General features: G+C 44.6%; 2 protein-coding genes across 5 annotated transcripts in view; one reads left to right on the forward strand and one right to left on the reverse strand.

Moving 5' to 3' along the window:
• Abp1 (Actin binding protein 1) overlaps positions 1–17,385 on the reverse strand; it is an 86,130-nt gene extending 68,745 nt beyond the window's left edge. For all 3 annotated transcript variants that reach the window (XM_075676796.1, XM_075676795.1, XM_075676794.1), the window contains exons 1-7: positions 17,239–17,385; positions 16,833–16,888; positions 16,633–16,745; positions 16,208–16,282; positions 15,008–15,145; positions 14,625–14,702; positions 5,262–5,348 (exon numbers count right to left, since the gene is read on the reverse strand). In XM_075676796.1, coding sequence (XP_075532911.1) covers positions 5,262–5,348; positions 14,625–14,702; positions 15,008–15,145; positions 16,208–16,282; positions 16,633–16,745; positions 16,833–16,888; positions 17,239–17,321 — 630 coding nt within the window. In that variant the 5' untranslated portion in view covers positions 17,322–17,385. The remainder of the gene's footprint in view (positions 1–5,261; positions 5,349–14,624; positions 14,703–15,007; positions 15,146–16,207; positions 16,283–16,632; positions 16,746–16,832; positions 16,889–17,238) is intronic.
• Positions 17,386–17,633: 248 nt separating this feature from the next.
• Positions 17,634–23,891, forward strand: part of RhoBTB (Rho-related BTB domain containing) — a 291,089-nt gene continuing 284,831 nt past the window's right edge. For both annotated transcript variants that reach the window (XM_075676724.1, XM_075676725.1), the window contains exon 1: positions 17,634–17,707. The gene's annotated coding sequence lies outside the window, so the exon portion shown is untranslated. The remainder of the gene's footprint in view (positions 17,708–23,891) is intronic.

The following is a 23,891-nucleotide window of genomic DNA, read 5'->3' on the forward strand; positions in this document are numbered from 1 at the left end:
GTGCTAAGTAAACAAAATAAAGAAATGATAAATTAATGGAAATGAAAGTGGATGAAAAAACAACTTGCCGCAGGTGGTGAATAATCCCACAACCTTCGCATTTCGTGTGCGATGCTCTACCAATTGAGCTACTGCAGCACCGTTTCCTCATCCACTTGGGTATTTATGTTTCCTAGTAAAACCCTGGGAGTGTTAGCCAGCGCCACCACTCACAGACCTTGGCGACGGACGTGGAACATCCTTTTTTGCCATAATTTGTAGTATTTTAGAATTTTCCATGTTTATTTGGCTCAGTAAAAAAGCAATAAAACTTGCGTTTTCAGAAATTTTTTGCATAGACTGCGTTATCTTTTTCAGCTACCATAATTTTTTTCCCTTTTTGCCTGTTACTACAGCGTCTCCTAAAAATAATTTGAAATTATTAATAAATGTATTTTTTTGAGAAAAATACCTCCAAAGTTGGCAAGAAGTGAATTTCTTGTGATATTCAAGCCAAATTTAAGCATTAAGGCCCTCCAGATAAAAATCTGTCTGATAGCTCAATATTTCAATAGCTTGTGATTTAGAAAGAGCTTTAGAGCTACTTCAATAGCTCAAGCTTGTGATTTAGAAATTTTCGTTCGAGCAAATTTTGTCTGAAGCGAGAAAACAATTTCCGAAGTCAACAACCAATATCACCGGTAGGCACACTGCATATGTGCCGCAGCTCTCCTCGTCGTCTGTACATCGTCATCTGCGCATCGTCGTCTGCTGCCCAGCAAATGGCAGCTAATATAGAGGGTGATCGTTTTTTTTACTTTTATGGGATTTTTAAAAATCGAATGTTGAAGATACCAAATTCTAGTTCTTGAGCTGGATTCTTCAGAAGTGAACAATTCTTGGACTAAAAATCCAAACACATATTCAACGAATTAACTAACATTCACTAACTTCCTAATTAATTATTGTACGGCACATATTGAAATTTATGATTGTAACTGGCGAAATTGTAAGACATATTCATTTAGAATTAATTTCCAGAACAACACTGATTTCGAGATATTATTTCCCAAGTATGGGACGAAATACAGCTACTTTCATGCTTGAATCTATAAAAGAGCGTTTTGTTAAAAAAAGTAAGCGGAACAACACTGAATTTTTAGGCCAGTTTGATGGTGCATATCTCGAACCTGGTGGCATTCTGGAAAGTCATTCGAAGTGGATACGCCTGAGAATCTCACCGGCTACAATTCGTAAATTTCAATATGTGATGTACAATAAATAATTAGGAAGTTAATTAGTGAATGCTTGTTAATTCATTGATTATGTGTTTCGATTTGTGGTGCAAGTACAGGGTCCTGAATATTTGGCTGCACGTGTTCAAAAAAAGATTTTGCGCTCATTGCTGCACTGTTCTTGCTCAAATTTTGCCAAATGGTCGCATTTTGGCGTCGAATTTGTTCAGTTTAACACTTGGCACGATTAGTCACCTGTTTTTTAAGACAAAAATGAGGAACTGTTTTCGCCTATGGGAAAAATGGCGTCTGAAAAGCCCACCCTGGCCTAGACTTGTTTCGCCATCCGCAGTCATCTGCAGAAAGCAGTGTTTGAGGGAGGGCTGCTGCATTTTGCCCGCTCCTGGAACAGGCGACTTCCCTCCCTGAAATGCTGCTTTCTGCAGATTGCGAATGGTGGCGACCCAAGTTTATGCTTGCACCGTCGCAGCAGCAGCTTGCATCCCTATAAGCGCAGGCAAATTTCCACTTTTTTCTTAGAAACCAGGCAATTAACTGTGCCAAGTGTTATACTAAACAAAGTCAAAGCCAAAATGCGACCGGTCTGCAAAATCTGAGCAAGAGCACTGCAGCGGCGAGTGCAAAATCTTTTTTTGAACATGCGCAGCCGAATATTCATGACCCTGTAATGTCCACCCCTCTGAAGAATTCAGCTCAAGGACTAGGATTATGGTATCTGTAAACGGGCTATTCTAAAAATTCCATAAAACTGAAAAATTATCACTCCGTATACTAGCCGTCGTCTACTGGGCAGCAGATGAGGAGGCGAAGGGCAGGCAACAACGTGCAGACGATGAGCAGACGACAAGAGCAGGGGGCAAGTACACAGTGCCTGCTGGTGATATTGGTTGGTCACTTCAAAAATAGTTTTATCGCTTCAGACAGAATTTACTCGAACGAAAATTTCAAAATCATAAGCTAATGGGTCGGTGTGTATATTAAAGCTATCTGACATACTTTTATCTGGAGGGCCATAATGCTTAAATTTGGCTTGAATATCACAAGAAAGTCACTTCTTGCCAACTTTGGAGGTATTTCTCTCAAAAAATATATTTATTAATAATTTCAAATTATTTTTAGCAGACACTGGCAGCTGAAAAACTAACGCAGTTCATGCAAAAAAATTTATGAAAATGCAACTTTTATTGCTTTTTTACTGAGCCAAATAAACACGGAAAGTTCTAAAATGTATTCAATTATCACATCATATTGTCACGTGGTGGTGACGTTAAGAACACAGTAGCAATACTGTGAAAGGCAAAACTAGATTTTATTGGGCGGAGCTGTGCCCACAAAACAGGCTACACTTATAGCACAACGAGAGTGGCGTTCGGCGTTCGGCAATCGTCGAAAAATCTGATCAGTGGGTCAAGCGCGTCAGCTTTTATAGATTAGTCGTCGAATGTTCCAGATTAACCGATGGGACCCGTGTGTCTTCCACAAATTTCTACACCATTCGTGTCATGCATACATGCAATCAGATTACACAAGTTGCGGTAAAAGACAGTGGATGGAACCATCGATAGCATTCCAGAAACTTCTTTCACATGCAGGCGCATCCTGCGCTGCGCGATAACATTTGTTAGGCGGCCAAACGTGGTCACCCGATAAAGATAAGTACACATGTCAATATGAAAGAAGGATGCCAATACAGTGCTCCAATATAAAATTTGTTATTGCACCTAGTTTCAGACCTGAAAAAAAAAATTTACCTCCAACCAACTTTTGCACCTTTGCGAAAATTTCAGAGCGCTCACGTGATCAAAAAATTTTTTTCGACGAAAATGCACCAATACACAATAGCCATGTAGCCCATTTAATTTTTTCAAGAAAATCAATGATGGTCACTTTTGGGTCTGGGCATTTCGCATGGAATGACCCTATATAACTGAGATTTAACTGTAATACCAAAAGGCAAAATTTCCAATTTTAGCCCCAAAAAGGCGCTCCAAGACCACACATGAATGATGAGCGTTTCTTTCATTTTTTTATTGTAGTATTTTGAATTTTTATTTCCTAGCTCCTCAGCAGAGAACATGCACCTAGAAGTATTGCTGAGCACTGAAATGCTCATCGATTTGGCTTCAGCATAAGCAAAATTTGGACATAATTTATCTCAACATTTTTTTCTGCTTTTAAAGACCTAACTACACACAAAGAGGGAAAAAACAAGGAAGAGCATTTCAATGGTGTGCGACAGCTGTGTTCAACTATTAATATTATGCCACAGTGTGTACGTATACCATGGAAAGAGATATAGTGACAAGAAGCACTTAGTGAAATTAAGGAACAATGTGAAAAGAATAAGGGAAGCCTGTAGAAACGAACAAGCATCAGCAAATCAGTTAGATTAATTGAATAGACACAAACAAATAGTGACACACAGTATATACATAAATATAAAATATAAGTATACAGTCGAACCCACTTATAACAATATTCAAGTGCCCCGAAAATTCCATTGTTATAACTGATAATTGTTATAACCGGGTTGCATGAGAAAAAAAAATCAAAATCGAGGATGGCATAGCTGTTCCGAGAAAACTATAATGGCGGGAAGGCCAGTTCTCCTCCCCACCACCTCTCTCCATCAGGCGATTGTGTGGACTGACTGTGTGGACTTCTGATAGTAAGTGTTTAACTCTCCTTACTGCGCGCTCCAATCATGCGTTGTTAACAAGCCGCGGCTGTTGGCGATCAAGAATGGCACTGCTATAACAAATGTAAAGAGGGGTCATGGGCAGCAACATACGAGCTCCGCCGAGGCATCGCTTTGGTGGCCCCAAGAGGGACCTTTTAAAGAATGCGGCAATGTTGCCGCAGCAGCATCTCAGCATGAGAAATCCAGAAGAAATGCTGGGACAAGATCGCCACAAGCATCCTGCCACATACTTCCCACTGCCTTGCACGAGAAAACCAAATGTCTGTCAGCCTTGCTTGCTTTACGCGAAGCTTGCAACCATCCTTCTCCAAGAGATCCAGGTGGTCCACATACTGCAGCGGATAGTCCCTCGCGTAAACAAGCCCCTGAGGGACTGAATCACCTACAGGGCCTACCGCAGGAACAACGTTGAGGCAGCCTGCCCTACCGCGTCAGCACTGCCGTTGTGGCCTTCACCATCACTATCCAATGCAAGCACGTTTGCAACAATCGCCTCATCGAGCGGTTAGAAGCACTTCCATTTGCAAATCTACAGCAGTGTGTTCCTTTTTTTTTCACCGGCAACGTCGTGCATTGCTGATGATCAGCAGGCAGATCAGCCATCTTCCGTTTCGGCGACGAGTCAAACGAGGCTGAGAAACCACATGGCCAGGAACGGCTGCGATACAACGAACAAACACAAGCAAGAGCGACTTAGTCCGTTAGCAGATTTGAGCAGAATGAGAGCCCATCCATGCAGAGCAAACAATCTGGGAGCAGCGTAGTCAGCACAGTTGGTATGGTCCATTTGTGTCTCAGAGAGTGGTGCGGCGCAGGGCTATGGGCACAGCCCATTCGTGTTCGGAGGGGTGTAAGGGCGACGAGAGAGAAGTGCGTGAGGCTGGCGTTGCAAAGAAGCGCACGACGGCATTGGGGTGGCAGGCAATCGTGCAGCTGCTCGCATTTCACATTTTTTTCTCTTTTAAAGAATTTCGTATTCCATTACCTTTTTGTACGGACACCCAGACTTCATCGTAATAACCGATAATGCGGCATGGGGACATTGCAGTAAGCGGGTTATTTCACCATAGAAAACATACAAAAATTTACGGTGCAGCAGCTTTTCATTGTTATAACCAATATAGTATTAAAACCGGTATCGTTATAAGTGGGTTTGACTGTGTGTGTGTGTGTGTGTCTGTACATATATATGTGCAGGAAAACAAATGACTGTAACTGTCAAGCAATGCAGCTGCCTTGACTCCAGTGCTTTAAAGAAGCTATATGGCAAATGTACGCAATGTAGTAGCACTGCTTTCCTTTAGAATGTTCACACTGCTACTTGCCTCACGCTCCTTCACTTCCTCAGCCAGACGATTTCTGTTTGCCTCAGCCTTAAGCTTTTCTTCCTCAATGCGTTTCTTCTCTTCCTCCTACAAAAAAAAAATAAAATAAAAATGGTTACGGTCAACAGCAAACTTCACATCAAACCAAAGCCCTGCTGATCCACACATTATTTCACAGCTGCTCAGAGTCAAACAAAAGGGCCCAAAGCAAGAAACACAGCTTCCCTTCAGCGACCCTTTCATTGCAAACAGCAGTTATGAGTACTGAACTCCTTCGTACATTTAAAGAATCCCACGCAACCTTGAGAACTTTCTGGCTTTTCTGCAGAACTTTGAGAGACCAGCAGCGCCACTTAAAAATGGGTGAAAACAAAACAACAGACAAGTTTGCCCAAGTTGCTTTTGATCTTGCAACACATTTTTCTATTCATCTGCCAAGCAACATGTCTAACCTACAATTTATCTATTCTGATGATTCGCTATAGTAGAGCAGGATTCTTAAAGGGGCCTTGAATCAGCCCTCAAACTTGGTGAAAAAGCACATTCTGCGGATAGCATATGCTACTGTGAGAATCTCGGCCAAATTTTGCACTTATGGGTGGCACGTGGGGCTCACAAGCGAAGTGGAAAGTCGCCTTTTTTCAAATACTCTCTTTTAAGAAGAGGCCTCCTCACCCTTTTGTGGCTGCCTCTTGACATCAGCAGGCACATTCCCATAGAGCACTGCGAATGGCCGATAGCTAACATCAATCAAGAAGCATGTTTGAATCAGTGCTTCTTCCTGGCCACCCTGTATATGCAATGCCTCATGACCTCAAGTGTACCGGAATCTTGGAAGGACGCTAACATAATCCTAATCCATAAGAAAGGAGACGCTAAAGCCTTGAAAAATTATAGACCGATCAGCGTACTGTCCATTGCCTAGAAAGTATTTACTAAGGTAAACACAAATAGAATCAGGAACACCTTACACTTCTGTGAACCAAAGGACCAGGCAGGATTCCGTAAAGGCTACTCAACAATACAACATATTCACATTATCGATCCGGTGATAGAGAAATGTGTGGAACATAACCACCCTTATATATAACTTTCATTGATTACGAGAAAGCGTTTGATTCAGTCGAAACCTCAGCAGTCATGGAGGCATTACGGAATCAGGGTGTAGACGAGGTGTATGTAAAAATACTGAAAGATATCTATAGCGGCTCCACAGCCACCGTAGTCCTCCATAAAGAAAGCAAAAAAATCCCAATAAAGAAAGGCATCAGGCAGGGAGATACAATCTCTCCAATGCTATTCACAGTGTGTTTACAGGAGGTATTCAGAGACCTGGATTGGGAAGAATTGGGGATAAGAATTAATGGAGAATACCTCATTAACTTGCGATTCGCTGATGATATTGCCTTGCTTAGTAACTCAGGGGACCAATTACAATGCATGCTCACTGACCTGGAGAGGCAAAGCAGAAGGATGGGTCTAAAAATTAATTTGCAGAAAACTAAAGCAAGGTTTAACAGTCTTGGAAGAGAACAGCAGTTTACAATAGGTAGCAAGGCACTGGAAGTGGTAAGGGAATACATCTACTTAGGGCAGGTAGTGACTGCGGATCCGGACCATGAGACTGAATAATCAGAAAAATAAGAATGGGCCAGTGTGCATTTGGCAGGCATTCTCAGATCATGAACAGCAGGTTGCCATTATCCCTCAAGAGAAAAGTGTATAACCCCCCCTCCCCCCCAGCTGTGTCTTACCAGTACTCACGTACGGGGCAGAAACCTGGAGGATTACGAAAAGGGTTCTACTTAAATTGAGGACGACGCAACAAGCTATGGAAAGAAGAATGGTGGGTGTATCATTAAGGGATACGAAAAGAGCAGACTGGGTGAAGGAACAAACGCGAGTTAATGACATCTTAGTTGAAATCAAGAAAAAGAAATGGGGCATGGGCAGGACATGTAACGAGGAGGGAAGATAACCGATGGTCATTAACGCTTACGGACTGGATTCCAAGGGAAAGGAAGCGTAGCAGGGGGCGGCAGAAAGTTAGGTGGGCGGATGAAATTTAAAGTTTGCAGGGACAACATGGCCACAATTAGTACATGACCGGGGTAGTTGGAAAAGTATGGGAGAGGCCTTTGCCCTGCAGTGGTCATAACCAGGCTGCTGATGATGATGATGCTTCCTGCTGTTACTGTGGATATTTACTGACGCAGTTTACTAAACAGGTTGAAGTAAGCAAAATCTGTATTTCAAATTTTGACAAGAATCGGGTACTTCAAGAAGTCAACTATCATCTGCTCACACTCGGCCGTGCTCACTTGTGCAGGAATGAAACTTTGACCACACTGCTTATCGGCGTTGTAGCCGTCTGGTCTCGCTAATTTCAATTATTTTGTACACTCAACCATCCTCAAATCACGTGAACCTTAAGGTCAGACAATGCGTACACTTGCCAGCGCACGCTCGCTCCTGGCAGCTCCTGGTTATATGCCTTGGAAGACATCACTTCATAGTGAGCTATTAACAGCGCTTTGAAATGCATAATTTGAATGTGGCTACTATCTATCGGTCAAGATGGTGCAGGACAAAGCCGGTTCGCATCACATAGCACGGCCAGACTGGAGCACATGAGTGTGAGTGCGCACTCTGGCCTTGTCGTGCACATAGCAAACACAATACAGTTGCATATTACTGTGATACAGCTGCATCTGCTATGTAGCATAGATACCGTGGCCACTGCGAGGTGCCATGATATGACCACTCCCCGAGGACAACCACTTGTTTCGAGTGGTCCTTGTGAATGACGTGGTTCCAGGCACATGACGAGCCTGTACAAATGCTAACATCCGACTGGAACAGGCAGTCTGCTACCCAAGCACATCTTTGAGGTGTGCCACCACCATGGTCCAATCTTGTTACATTAGGAATCCTTTTACCGCAAGTCCCAATGCGGCATCCATCGCTTACCCGATGTGGGTGTTGCCGAGGTACTCGCACGAGCAAACATAAAGACGTTTAGTTCAACCCTCAGAAATTGTGTGATTGCCACAGAGATAAGTGCAAAAGGAAATGTGCTACTCATGCCACTCAGTGCATGAAAACAGAGCTACGATTAGCCATCTGGCACACTGTAGCACAGCAAAGGGACGAGACACTGAATTCAAACGTAAGCTGAGCGACAGCCTTTTGGAGTTCAGCACGTTGTAGAGTAGTTGTGGGCCAACCCCGCTCTGCCCTTGCCTTCACAGTCTAACACATTGAAGAAGTGGGAGCACCGCGAAGGGGATCAAAGGAGATCTTTGATTACCAATAACTCCACTTCAGTTGAATGTATTTAAGTCTTTTTTGCTACAATGTATTTCTGAAATAGTTTACTTTAACTCCAAATGCATTTCTTGATTTCAAATAAAAGTGTATCAAGGCTCCTTTAAGTGTACCCCTTGCACACTCTTCACTTTACCCCAAGTATACACACAATGAATTCTATGACACTATCATATGGCTCTTTCTGGACACCTTCCAATGAGGAAGCCCTATTCAACAATATAAATATTACTTGTTAGTTTGCCTAAAATGGCTCATCAAGTAGTAGTTATAACCAAACTTGAATCCAAGTGGAACTATGAATGAATGAATGCAGCTGACTTATTTCCTAGCACTGAGTGCTGTTCCCACTAAATAATGAAAAAGGCCTTGCAGGTCACACCCAATTTGCCACAGCATGTTCATAAACGTACAGGGTCTGCCACTCTTAGGGTGAACACGGCTCACCGTGGCAGCGCTCTGCGGGGCACCAGTGCGTCCGGTGCGGCGGCGCATCGAAGCGAAGTGGTGCAGGCACACACGAACCTGGAGGAGGTGCTTCGCGTCATCTGCTACAGCGCTGGAGCGCGCCGCTCTGGCTTTGCTGTAAAGTACACTTCGCTAGACCCAGGTGACTGAGTGCCCGAGGCGGCGTTGCGGGAAGGCGCACTTCACTAACTAGAGCATTTTCCAGCTGGTTCGGTCTACAGCTTGTGAACAGCCTGCTTAATCAATATACATAAACAGAAACAAGCTTTTTACCACATAAATCACTTGGTATTTCTTAAATAAGTGCTGATGGTAAAAATAGTCATTTTTTCGAACTATTTATTAGGCTGGGGCATAGAGGCGACGCATGATAGTCGTGTCAGAGACATCACCCAGCCTGAGGCTGTTCTTAGTTTCTCGAACGGTGGAGGTCACGTTTGCAGCAGCCGCCGCAACAATGGTCATGTCTTCAGCTTTAGTGATCACTGTTTGCCGGGCTTTACAGGGAGCACCCGCAATTCTTCCATCCTTCTTGTAAGCCTGGACGATTCGATCCACAGTTTTCAGTGGCCTTTTTGTCATCTCCAATATGATGCGTTGAGAATAGTTTTGTAGGCACAGATCTACAATGTGTCGTCTTTCTTTTTCCGGTACCCGCAACATGGCTAGTTTCCGAAAGTGCACCACGGAAATGAAATTATCCTGCACTGTTACAGCGTTTTTATCACCGAATTGCCATGGCAACCAGCAACCGAACAAAATGCAATTCATCATGCAAGTCTATAGAAATGCGTTTAATGGAAAGGCCTCTGGTGTCTTTCGATTTGATGAGTCATCCCAGAATCTTCGACTCATGAGCGGCCAGTCACTCACTTGAGCAGCCGTTGGCTGCACCGCATCATCATATTAAGCTAAGATGGGGTAGCATGACCTAAGCAAAAAAAAAAGGGGGGGGGGGGGGGGGCTGGCGGTAGATCGGGCTGACGCCCATGGTCAGTTAAAAAGTAGACTGGCCCGACCACAGCAATCTGGCGCTTGGCTTTTACAAATGGCGAGCCCATTTGCCGACCACCAGCATGCTGTCGGCAGACAACACCGGGGCCTGCCTCATGATCGCTGGTTTAATTATCGTGGCCGCGTTCGTCCAACACACGGACCAGCCACTTCCCCATGACGGCAACAGCATCGCTTGTTCGCGGCAAGGGTTCCTGTGCCGTACTCATATTTGGGTTTTACCCACTCAGCCCCCCCCTTACCCCTAAAAAAAAGATCGAGAAATCAATTCCTCCTTTTCTCTAAATTTATCCTATGCCCACCTATATGGCGTAACGCAGAGGCCATGCGTCGCTTCGGGACGTATACCGCACAATCAACAAATTATTATATGCTAGTGAGAATATGCATATGGCCTATTCCGAGGAAGTACTGAAATGAAACAGAAGCGAATAATGACTTAATTACCCAGCAAGACGTAATTTAAGCTAGAAAACAGACATGTAGATTATAGATTTTCCACTCCAATTACCTATTCAAAACGGACAGAAACAGCATTCGCATATGGTGTGCATTGACTCCAAGGAGGAAAAAAAAAAAAAAACATCGGTGCCACATGTTTTACTTCACCTAATCAATGTAATCAAATAATTGACCGACGATTCCTCTAAATGAGAATGCGACTTCTCGCGTCAGGTAGCTGTCAAAGGACCGGCACCGCTTCGGTGATTTTACCGAAACTGTGACAACAAAAATGAATTTTTTTATAGGATGTAGAAAGATGTTTGGGCTTTGTGGTTAACACCACTAAGCCCAAACACCATTCCACATCAAAGAAAACTAAAACAACTTGTTTGCCTTTGTTTCTGTCCATGGAGAGTACAGTTATATCAAAAACATTATTTGATTTATAGATCAATAAGTAATTGGTTTGCTGAGCTATCTACAAGTGAAACTTTGCTTCAGCATGCGAAAAAGAACATTACTAGGGGTTTGGCACTAATTTTCCCTCGCTTAAATCAGCAGTTTGAGGAGCTAAACTGTGCAAACAAAAAATAATACGTAGGGCATTGTAGATTTAATTATTTACAAGATCTGAAATATTTATTCAAAGAGAGATCATTGTGGTAATGGTTACCAGGAGATATCCTGTGGCTTGGCGCCAGTATTCCAGGTATCTGTCCACAAGTTTGCAAAAATATGACCGGTGCTCGACCCATGTTTTAAGAAAGCTTTTCCTGCGCACTACCAGATAAGACTGAGCAGAATATCAAGCACATCATTGCAGATTTTTCTAATGAACATCAGGAAAATGCTGCTAGATGTGGGATACCTTCTCAGTGAACCTGCCTTCAAGGGCCCCTCATACGGTCTGGCAATTTGGGCCGACAAGTGCAGTGCATACAATGCACGCTAACGATTGTGTGTTTTAAGAATTACATTCGTAGGGTCGCAGAAAGAGTGTAAATTTCAAACCAAGACTCATCTGCCCTTCTCCTCGTAGGCACCGCGCTCCCAACTGGAGAGTTGACATACTATATCGTGCAAGTGCGCCTACATACATGGCAGTGGTGTGACGTACCTCAGAGTGACACGCGACTTCCGAGAATTATTCAAGGCAACATCAGTTATTTGTTTAATTTGTTGCTTCAATAGACGAATTAAAGTTTAGACAGACAGACAGACAGATGGACAGACAAAGAACTTTATTGAGGTAATGAGAAGTGCCGCCCTTAGAGCAGAACCACGGGCCGCTCCCACGTGGGGACTGGCACACTAAGGGGTCCCTCCCGCCAACGGCAGCAGGCTGACACCCACTACCTCCCTGAGCATATCAGTTTAGAGAACTAATAAAACATACAAGCTGAATGTCTGCATGTTTTTGTTTTACTTCGTACCGTAGCAATAGATATGTATACAGTTAAACCTCGATATAACGAAGTCAGTAAAATTGGCCATTTGCATTGTTATATCAAAATTTTGTTGTATTGAAATTTAACCTTTTATGCAAATAAGTACAGTCGCCGATCGAATTTTCTTACACAGAAAGGCGCCGCAGAGTTATCCGAATTATTGGGCAATTGAGAAAAGCAAATTTGAATGAGAAAACAATTCATTTTCATGAATTTGGGAGTTGGCAATAGTGTCACCCGCACCGGGACGACGCTATCAGGAAAAGCGTTGGCAGTGGGGAGCGAAACCTTCGTCTGCCTCTTGCTCTCACAATCCACCAAAACTTGAAATTACGCAACCTCCCATACTAAGCGTGCGGGAAAACAGCTTACATGGCGCCATGCCGTCTCGGCATGCCCACTCTTTGAATACATAGCAGATTACCTCTAAAGCAGGGTGCCCCGCTGCATATGTGCTCAGCCGCGCTTACAGCCATGCGCTGCCTCGGGCGAGGCACGTACCAATTTACCCCCCGCCCCCCTCGCCCTCTTGTGTGCACTTGTCCGTGTTACGGCGAGCTTGCTCACCTCCACCTTTCCCTTTGCTCGCCGGGGAAGGCGGCACTCGCGAAGCCACCATCTTTCTTGCCTTACCGTCGCAAGCTTTCACTCGCACCTAAAGCACACAGTGCTCGGGGCCTAATAGGATCTTATCGCACTTGGACTTTGTACGGACTTTGTCTTTCAACGGCTCCACTTCCGCAGTCCATCTTGTGGCGCGACACATGATTTGAGAGGTGTGTTTGCAAGCAGCCGCTTGTAATGAAATCATTTGACCATATGCGTCTGCAGAAGTTTCCGCTTGTGTTCCCGGCATTCCTTTGTGGCGGTAGTGAAAGTTATGTTGAAATCACATACAAACTTCATTATATTGAGGTTCTAAATACATGGTGTTCAATGGACAAGAGGTTATGAAAAGTTAAATACTTTGTTATATTGAAAATTTTGTTATACTGAAGTTCGTTATATTGAGGTTTAACTGTACTTCCATTTCGTCTGCTTGTTCCCACGTAGTGCAGTTACACGCGCAGAGAACGAGAATGTCTACCACATTCCAATGCTGCGATCATGCTCTTTCATCCTCTCACATCTACCTCATTGCTTGTGATTGTGACACTGATCAGATGTTCTCGTGCAGAGCGTGCAAACTCATACGCTGCTCGACACGAGACTAATGCAACAGGTCGGGTGCAAGACCGTCACCAGAAGTGCACCACTCAGCAAAAACACACGAGAGAGAAAAAAGAAAATGAAGGTGAGGCCTTGACATATTCATCATGCTATCCTCCAGCTCCGGTATGGGAGAAAGCAGGGAAAAATTTCACTTTTGGAGTGAAGAAGAGAGTGCCTACGTTGGTGGCGACGCTCGCCTTCTGCTGAAATTATGGGTTTGCAGCACTTCAAATATTCTTTCTCTGCTATTAATGAACTAATTCGAAAAATTATTGAGGTATAACACTCCTTCGAGGGCACGTAACAACTTGCAGTGTATAACTAAAATTTGCTATGTGGCCTGGTGCAGCATCCTTTAAGGACTGGATGCTTTCGATTCCTAAACTTCTACATGTGCCCTTGTTTAAATTATTTACATGTTAATTAGATAATTCACTATTATTGACACAATGACTAATGCTCAAACACTACATGGAAACATGGTGGTTTCACTAGGAGCCTCAAGAGAAACAACTTGGACTGATGAGGTAGTGTGGCAGCATCACAAGCCATATTTAAGTTTTACGTAACTTCACACTATTAGAAATAAAGCTATCTTAGCTTAAAACCCACTGGCTTCATTTTAAACGTTTATAAAACAAATTGTAAAGTGTGCTTGCTAGCAAGTTTACAAGCACACTTTACATTGTTTACACACTTCAGGATACATATGCATAACATGCATATACGCAAGTTCAGCCTCATTTGCATATTAAAAGCCAGCACAGAGATGCATTTACAGCACCAGCCAATAAATGGCACTCCTTCCTTACTGCTTCTGCACTACATGAGTTCTGTTTGAAGTTTAGTAAGGAAATACATTAGTAGCCATGGCAGCATACACTTCCAAGTCATATTTGTGCAAAGGCTGCAGAAATTGTTTGTGCTGCACTTGAAAAATTCCCAACATGCAGCAAGTTGCTTTTTTCATTCAAACAACTATGAAAGAGCTGCTTTGTTTTCATTCAAACTTCACAAAAAGATATGGTCTGCATCACTTGACAAAATACCTGCCATTGTTGTTTACTTGTCAACAGGCAGAGATATCAGTCCACCTCTCCAACAGAAAATGAACATACAACAGTGGTTTTACATTTGTTTTTACATGAAAACCAACTAAGAAAAGATGCCAAGTGCTTTAATGAACAATGTGGACCAAAAAAAAATGCAACCTTGATGTGAAATTTGAAGGGAAGAAAAAGCACCATTAAACAGACAATTTTAAACAAGAATGTAGGTTCCTACATTGTGTGATGTTATGCATGAACATTCCCCAAACAAAAGTTTCTGATGTGCACAGAAGGTTAATGCATTTCCTCTCATGTAACTATGCGCCACTGCTGTCAGGTAGAATCCAGAATGAGCGAAGCAGTCCACCAAGCCACATGTCAGAAAGCAAACGATACTACACCTGTTCTTTCATCCAAAACTTTTCTCTCTCTGTCGTAGATATCTCCCTGGCTGGTTGTATGCGCTTGTAGACACTTCCCTAAACAAAAAGAATAAAATGCAGTGAGCCATCACAAATGGAAACTTATTAACGAGAGTTATCATCCCAAAACAAAACCAAGGCTATGAATGAGGCAGCAGTGCAGGGCTCTGGGTTAGTTTTGACACACAATTATTCAATGTGTGCCTAAATCTAAGTACACAAGGCTTCCTGCATTCAATCCTCATCAGAATGCAGCCCCATGCCGAGAAACTGAACCGGTGACCAACAGCAGAACTCTATATCCACTGAGCCACTATAGTGGGCCAATAACTCATTGAAAATGAAAGTTTGTGTTAACTTACAATTGGTTTAGAGCTCTCTGTTGGGTCGGAACGTTCCCTAAGGCTGAAGGAAGACACAGTGCACTTAGAAAGCTTGTCCAGTATGAGTGAAGGATCCACATCATCCTCATTTCTTGCCGTGATTGTGATGTGTGCACCCTGTTGGAATGCAATGCAGTCGGAATTATTAAATTCTGGGGTTTTACATGCTAAAACCACAATATGATTATGAAGCAGGCCATAGTGGGGGAATCCAGATTAATTTGGACCACCTGGGATTCTTTAACATGCACCCAATGCACAGTACGGTACACGGACATTTTTTGCATTTCGCCCCCCTCAAAATGCGGCCACAGCAGCCGGGATTTGATCCTGTGACCTCGTGCTTAGCAGCGCAACACCAAAGCTACTAAGCAAGCACAGTGGGTTCCAGTTAGAATGCCATCACATGATGAGTACAACCAACAAAATGTGTGAATTATTACGCTTAATGCAATTGATAAAGCTGTTTCATGCATGCGATATGACACAGTTCAAAAGACTTCGTGCACTTTATGAACATCAATTTCACAAAAGTCTTTCAGTGCCTTTTCTTTATTTTCCTTTTATTTTGACATTCCGATTCTTATCTGCACTTCTTCTATTGCAATCTTCGAAATTAAATGTTCATTCTTGCTTTCTGGCTGCAATGAAGGTCTACAATGAGGGACCCATGCCACCAAAATTTCCTGAAGGCTTTTAATTCAATACAAAACCAACTACGAACTTTTGCTCCATGCTGTACATCTGTATAAAAAAAAAATGAAGTTCCCACAATGTCCATCATATGCAGTCGATGTCCACTTAGCCAGCAAGAATCTGCACTTTGACTAACCACCTTAATATTTGTGACACAGGAGCATAAACAACAGAGGTATGTAAATATGCAAGACATTTAAAACACTAATTAATGTATGGTGACTGCATACAGAAGCTATGGAATCACATACGAGGGACACAGTAGCAGAGCCTGGAGTTAAATTTGCACATAAATGTAAGTACACAAGCATTTTCTGTGTTACAACTCAATGGGAAGGTGCCTGTTATAGTCGACAATAGAACATGCGATTACATGCTCAGCAAAAGGATGCCATTGCTACTGAGCCACTGTGGTGGGCACATGTAGTCACAAACATCACAGTGTAGATGGTACATGGTTAGTGTAAACATACGAATACATACCCGAAAAAAATTGCTAATATCCATAAAGTGATTTGCACAGCAGCCTTTCTTTACTAATGGTGCTCCTTCACCTTGCTGCAAAAATTCAAAATGCATGGTTTAACAATTAACAGAAGTGTGCAGCTATACATGCTAGCCAAGAAGTGTTTAAGGTTGGGATGCCTCGCAATTCAACGAGGGTGTTGGCGATGAGCACAGCAAAAGCGGGTTACAAAAAAATTGATTCAGTGCTTACTGAATCTACTGCTGAGGTATCAACTACGCACCAACATAGCACACTATATTGAGCATGTTCTTAAGAACAAATAACGGTTACTATATGCAGCATAACCATAGTAAACATGAGCGCAGTAGAAAAGACACTGACTTCATAAGTACGCTTAGAATGTATGTAGCACTTCGAAATTATCTGTTCTGACACGTACCCAGTTGATGAGGATGAATTTTGAAATACTTGTGTTGGGATCTTGCACCCTGCAGAATGCGTACATTATTTTCCCACAGTTTAATTCTTCAGTCAGCTCCTCGAGGCCCCCAGCTGCAGCAAGTGACACATAACGTTCATGTTCCGGTCTTTCAAAACACAATATGGACAAAACTACGCTTATATCGAAGACCATCTCACCTCCTTTTCCAACCAAGCAAAGGTCGTATGTCTGCTTATCATAACCAAACAAGGCCCTGAAAAACGGAGCCAAGGCAGCTTGCTTAGTTCTTGAAACGAAACACCCGCGAACAGCAACCAAGATCAGCACCGGGACATTACGATTAGACGAAGAATCGTGCATGAAAATGTAAGGGGATAACAAGGCTAATAATACTTGTATCGGCAAGGTATATGCAACTCAGCACTCAAACAATGCTCAGATTAACGCTGGAACACTTCAGATCACAATGAATAACTTTGAAAGGAGCAGATGGCAATTCCTGACACGGCAAGCCACTCCAGGGAAAGCACAAGGGTAAGCAGCGGCGTTTAGAGCTTTTTTTTTCTTTTTTTCGGCGAGCGCAAACTCAAGCCGGCAAATTACCAGTTGGTCCCGTCGTTATCATCCACCACTTCTTTCCAAGCGCTAAGGAGTTCATCCTTGTGCTTCGCTAGGTTGACAGCCATGTTTGCAAACTACCTGCCGGCGTTAGCGCTACGGTTTGTAGCAGGCCGACCAAAGTGTTCTAGTTCGCCGAAACACCGCGACGTCGCTAGTGACGCTAAGCGATACCGTCGCGCCGCCGATCTACAAAAGAAAATAATAATAATAACAATTCTTTAGTATTTTATATAGTCCAATAGCGCTATCTCAGCTCAGAATTTTTATTCATAGATAAATGTAACTGCTTATGTAATAAGAAAACAAGCGTCTGCAGAAACAAATGCCGCAACGCATTTTCATAACGAAATGCATCGGAGATGGCGCTAACGGCGTGACGTCAATGGTGCTTCCCTACATCACATTAGTTTTGACAACCGAGATCAACTAGGCAGGGCGGAATAGTGCGTGGGTGAGTGACTGTCTCAGTTTTTCGTTTATAAAAACTGGTGACGTTATGTTGTGCGCACGGATGTTTTGTGTCCAAAAAAACCTTCTCTAGCGTAATTAGTACGAGGTTGGAGAAGTAGCAACCCGAGCAATGAATGGCAGGTTGTGCGCTCATCTCTTTGTTGCCTCTCAGCTGATGAGAATTGTGCTTTAGGTTGAAGTGCCCATATGGATTGCTGTTAAAACGATAAATGGTTCACTTTCGCGCCTAATAGTTTATTGGCGCCTGCATGGCACACCTTGGAAATGACGCGTTTGCGCTGAGCTAGAGTGAGTGCTGCCTTGCCGCGCGCATCACTTTCTCGTTGCATTCGTGCGCTGCTATTTCCGAGGAACTATTAATTGGTGGGGTTAGCTAGTGAAATGACAAAGATAACACAGTCGTGCGCTTGTGAAATCGGCCCATGCATGTATAACGCGTTTGTGCAAGACATCATAAGCGCGGATGGACTTGTCGCGCAGCTCGCCTCTCCGCGATCCTTTCTCTCTCCCCTCCGTGTCGAGCTCGTCGCATTGTAAGATGTAATCGTTAGCAGACACTGAGAAAGTTATAGGTGCATAACCGTTACAGCTGTTTTCCTTTCCTATAGTCTCGTATGGAGAAAGAGAGGGAGCGCGCTCGGCTGTATACAACACGCTGCGGATGCGCGTCGATCAGCTGTTTTTGAAAGCTAGCGTGCAACGCAGATTGCCTGTGCGGGAATGCGCGACTCCTGCCAGCTCAGCTTTGTGGTTTGTCGTATAGCTTGTCGGTACAATAACACCGATAAGGTGGCGTCAGCGAGCGGCTGATAATTCAGCGGAGTCGCTCACGCTGACGTGCGTTTCATACTTTCTCTCTCTCTAGTTTTTTTTTTTTTTTGCTTCACGCCTTTAGAAAAAAAAAATTATTGCCGCGGTACGTAGCTTTCAGATCTGAATATGGCGCTACATTTGGAGGCGTTTGCTTTCCTCAGAATAGTTACGTTATTTCACCGATATAGCGTTAGTATCAAGCCAGCTCAAGTTGTTCGCCCACGCCGCCTCGCGTATGTTAGTGCCGACGCGGCCTGCTTTGTGCGTTGTAAGTACAATACGCTTTGCTTTAACTCGGGACAACAAATCTCAGGCGTACGCGCCTTTGCGCGCATTTGAATTCTCCTGTGATAGCTAGGTGGCCTGCGGAGTAGCATAGTGCGTGAATCGCGTAAGCTCGTGTTTGCTTTCGTTCCGTTCAGATGACACAGCTGACGCTGTGTTTTGCCGCGAAGCGGATCGGAATTGAAGCGACGCCGAATATCTCTAGTGAAACGTAAAGAACCTGATGGCGTGGCAACCTTGTTGCGTCTACTTCGCTAACTTTACGAGTCCCTTTATCTCGGCATGTGTTCCGCATGACGGTTAGTGTTTTAGGAAGAGAGCGCAAGCGTTCCTGCGTGTCAGTTGTGGTGTTGCTCGCGCGGCGCTCTTTGGCGCTGTGCCAATTCGTGCCGTGAGTCGCGCGCAAGTTCGACGCACCTATCTTCGCAACACTGATCACTTGCGACGTGCTGTTGTTTCCGCGCAGTATTTTAACGTCCATACTCACTGCTGTGTACGTTTCGCACGTTCTCCGTTCGTCCTTTCCCAGTGTCTCTCTCCATTATATATATTTATATATATAATGGAGAAAGAACACCATTGGGAGTATATTTAATGCGTGCGTTGTGTGTGTCTGTGGGGGGGGGGGGGGGGGCGTAACGGCTAACGCTGATGTTGAAGGTGGACGAATGTCTGTGTTGCGGAATCACCAGCTTGAGCAAACTCCTGTGAGACGCTGTCTAGAAAATTGGTGCTGTGACGTGTGTGGGGCAGCCCTTTAACCGACTGCGGCGTTCTTCAAATGGGCGACTTGGCTTCGCCATCTGGACGATTGCCTAAGCAGTGCGATCTTAATTGAGCCTAATAGTTTACTCTCCAGAAAACTGGGTGGCTACCTTGTTTGCTTGGCTATAAGAATAGACGACTGTTAACTTTCTGTAACCGCCTGCTTGTTTTTCAGCTGATGTAGGTTATTTTTTTCTCCGCGAGGCACAATTTGGTATGTATACCTGAAGCTGTGGCTACTTCCGGCTCCGTCATAGCAGCTCTTTTGCGACTACCGCCTCCATGACGACTCGCGCGCGGTTGCACTTCAGTTGCCCGGCGGTGCTTCTCCCCCGCGGATGGTTTTGCTCTGTAAGGCACCTGAGCAATGCCGTGAAGCCACCGCATCATCGCGGGCAGCTCTACAGTTCTCGAGGTCAGCGGCCTGTCGTATAGATAACGGCTCCTCGAAGCGTTTCTCCTCGCCCCGAGCGCCTGCTGTTTTGGACCGCCGTCGCAGCTTTCTTTGACCGCGCATACCGCTATACTTGCTTTCGGGTCCCCCTTGCCGGTAATGTAGGCTCGACCTGGACCTGACCTCTGCCACGGAGACGCATTACTTGATGCTATCTCTTCGTCTCGACGTACTATGGCCACTTCTACAGCATAAAGTACTCCGCTTGAGAACTTTCTTCGCCTCAACTGGGTTTTGTTCGACTTCTGTGGTAGAACTTGTCGCTGCTGAAGCGATCTTGGTGAAAGCATACACACTGCAGACACTTTTTGGTTGCAAACACTTTTCCAAGAAGTTTTTGATTTCTTTGCCATCTATGAAGTCAGTGTTTTAAACTTGTCACCCTGGTGTTGCCTGTTTACAACAGTAGAAATAAACGGTTTTAGAACATTGGCTTTCGTTTTTTTTTTTTGTTGTTGTTGTTGTAGCCCGCGGGTACATAATGAACTACCGTAAACAAGTAATTTTCTAAAAAAAAATGTCTTTTAAAAAGCCAGTGTGCAGATTAAGTAGTAAATATCATTTCTCCTTGAAAGCAATTACGTAATACTGGCAACGGTCTATCGCATAAGTACTGACACAAGGTTTTCGTCTCGTTTGTATTTCTTTTTTTGGCTTACTGTCGACCCAGTTACGGATCTCGAGCTTCAATTACTCGAAAGCGCAACAAATAGTTACGCTACCTCTCCTCTTGTCCCTTCGTTGGCTGAATGAGCTGATTTCGTCAGCACGGTCGTACAGTGTGCGCATGAACGCGTCACTCGTGTCTGGTGCCACGAGACCACCACATCTCAGCTTTCGTTACATCATGAGTCTCCTGCTCCACCCATGAAGAAGCGCTGCGCTTGGAGGCGCGTATTGGTCGCGTAAAAGGCCACGTGTAATTTTTTTGTGGTACTCTCGAGGAATTGAGGCTCCACACCGCAATTATGGAGTCGACAGCTACCTAAAGTCAGAACAAAAACTGGTCACAAAGTTTTCCTGTCAGTTACTGCAACGCTTTTGCTACGTTGCGATGTATTGTTTGGCTCCCGAAGTGCAACTCGTAAAAGTTGCGTGTGCTTTCGTGTGCTCCCCCGGAACAGTGGCACATATGAATATCGGCAAGAAGTCGGTTGGCGTGTGTGAATAATTTTTTAGGATTGGCAGGGCAGCCGCTGTGAAGACGACGTAGTCTGTTGCAATACGTTACCTCTCATCAGCTAGAATTATTTCGGGCGGTTCCCTTCGAGTTGGTAATCGGAGAAAAGCTCTTTCCGTTGCTCCAATCCAGGCTTTCTCATGTTGTTTCATATTTGACATTGAAGAGCACTTCTGCAAGACATGCTTCATTTGCACGAACCAGTTATTAAGTATTCATAAGTGTTTCGCGGCTCAAATCTAAGTGAATTAATGCAAAAAAAATGTCTCACTAAGTTTTGCGCCTTCTTGTTTCTCTTCTTACGAACTTAGCTGTACCATTTGAGAAATGCAAGCGGCGCACGTCTGCTGTTGGAGGCGCGGGACTGTGCGCTGCACACACATGCGGTTCCGTTTTTCAACGTACAGTTCTGGTTCTCTGGTTTTCCGATACTCCATTTGCTCGCAGCGCTTCACGTTACAGTGTTCTTGTGTTCAGGCATCGCTGCGGAGCTGTGCTCCTGCGAATACCTCCGGGCGCACACGGCCAGCCCATTTTCCTAAAAGCTGCTGCTCCTTTTCGATCTTCGTGCCGTCAACGAAGAGCAGCTTCCGCGGACTCCCAACGGAGCGTTTTCCCTCCTTCGGCGACATGCGCATCGTCCCGCCTCTGTGTGGCAGACCTCTGGGGCCGTATTCTGAAACGATCCACTTCGGCGGTACTGTCGCCTCGGCGACAGTACTGTCGCTTCGCCGTGAGGCGCGCGCTGGTTGAGCAAAATCGGATGACGTAGCTCGTCCGATTTTGTTAAAACAACCAATCAGCGTGCGCCTGACGGCGAACTGTCGCCGAAGTGAATCGTTGTCACGAGCCTGGGTGCGCCACTAAACGCAACGATTGTTGCAAATGGTCGAATGAACAAACACGTTTGGCCCGTTCTCTAGTTCGTAACTGCTGTTCGCAGTAATAGTAAGCTTTTATATACATTTTTTTTTCTTTTTTTACATATAAGCTGCACCGAATTTTTAAAAATTGCCTGTGACAAATAGCACAGTTCTAACACTTGAGCTATATTATACCGGTGTCACATGTACATTTCTGATCGCGATCGGGGCCGATGCGGATCGGATTTATTGATTGCGATCCACAGTGGCCGCTGCTACACGGTCCAACGATCCGTATCGAGTTATCGTCTGCTGATCGTCGGCAACTCTCAAAACTGCGTAATACCTTGGCTACAAATACAGGTTTGCAAAATCTGGTCAATATTTCAATTTTACAGCTTATCATTGCTAACAAAAAGATATTAAACTTCTTTTTTGTTGAGCTGCCTTCACTTTTAGTTTTTAGCGCTTTCAGAATACTGCGCTAGAGGGCGCAGACGTCAGTCTACCATTCTCTCACACACTCTAAAAACAGTTGCACCCCTTGGGGTGTATATTTGCCAAACAACGATAATCGTCATCTGTCTTGCCCGCATTTCCTTTCTTTAACGCTGCGAGCCCGGTACTTCCCCACACTCTTAGACAAAGGTACAGCCAGGTACAACCTTTGGGGTGTATATCTGCCACACAACGATAATCGTCATCTGCCTTGCTTGCGTTTCCTTTCTTGAAAACGCCGCGTCCGCTACTTTCCTGTCGGGAATGCTCTGTCATGCTGATAACGCGCATGCCGTTCGTTACTGGGAAGTACCGGGCTCGCAGCGTTAAAGAAAGGAAATGCAGACAAGACAGATGACGTTTATTGTTGTCTGGCAAGATACAACCCAAAGGGTGTAATTTTGTTTGAGTGCACTCTAAGAAAAGTTTACACCCTTTGAGCCTTTGAGGGGGAGGGTTTTCGTATTCACTTCCGCACAAGTTGCACTGACCACGCCGAGGTGAGTGAGTTCTTGCAGACACGGTGCTGCCCCGAGCAGGCGCCTCTTTATCCCAGAGTCGACTCCGCAGACAATGGCCGCCGCGTCTGTCCATTGACTGACGACTTCTAAGCTGCGTGAGACAGCACCGTCAAAATATCTTCCAGGAGCTCCCCTGCTCCAAACAGACCTTGACGGTGACGGCGTACACACTAACAATACTTGCTCCGCCAACTGCGTCTAGCCATCTCGGCGCCCTTCCGTTGGGGAGGCGGCGCATTGTCCTGCTTACAAAACGAGTCACCACCGCAGCCATGGTGGCGCTGATGGGCTGGGGACTGACGTATTGCCGTCCTTTCAAAGCAAGTCGTCGCAGCAGACATGGTGGCGCCTTTCCGTCGGTCGCTTCCCCGAAGATCGCCAGCCCCCGCCGGTCGAACGTAACAGCTGTTAATCCACCCTCTCTTGCCGCTTTACCCCGTGCCATGTCTTGCAAGGCCCTTTTGCCCCCATCTCTAGCTATAGGAGGAGTTTCTGTATACTGGTCATTATTGTTTCGAATAGAGTACTCCTGAGTTCTCTGGGTACTGTACAGGTCAGTATAGAATTCTTCCGCTGCTTTTATTGTACCTTCGAGATTGCTGATGGTATTACCTTGCTTATCTTTCAGTGCAGTGCTCGCTTACCTTTCTACCAACGTGCAAGTCCAGAGGGAAGCTAGATAGAATGAAAGAGAATAGGGGATAGGAGGCAGATAATGGGTAGAACGTAGAACCGACGCAGTCGCGAAACAGCCCTGCCATTCTTCGCTCGCAGTTTCCATGCAA

The sequence above is a fragment of the Dermacentor variabilis genome, unplaced genomic scaffold (genome assembly GCF_050947875.1).
Source record: "Dermacentor variabilis isolate Ectoservices unplaced genomic scaffold, ASM5094787v1 scaffold_12, whole genome shotgun sequence".
Lineage (NCBI taxonomy): Eukaryota > Metazoa > Arthropoda > Arachnida > Ixodida > Ixodidae > Dermacentor > Dermacentor variabilis.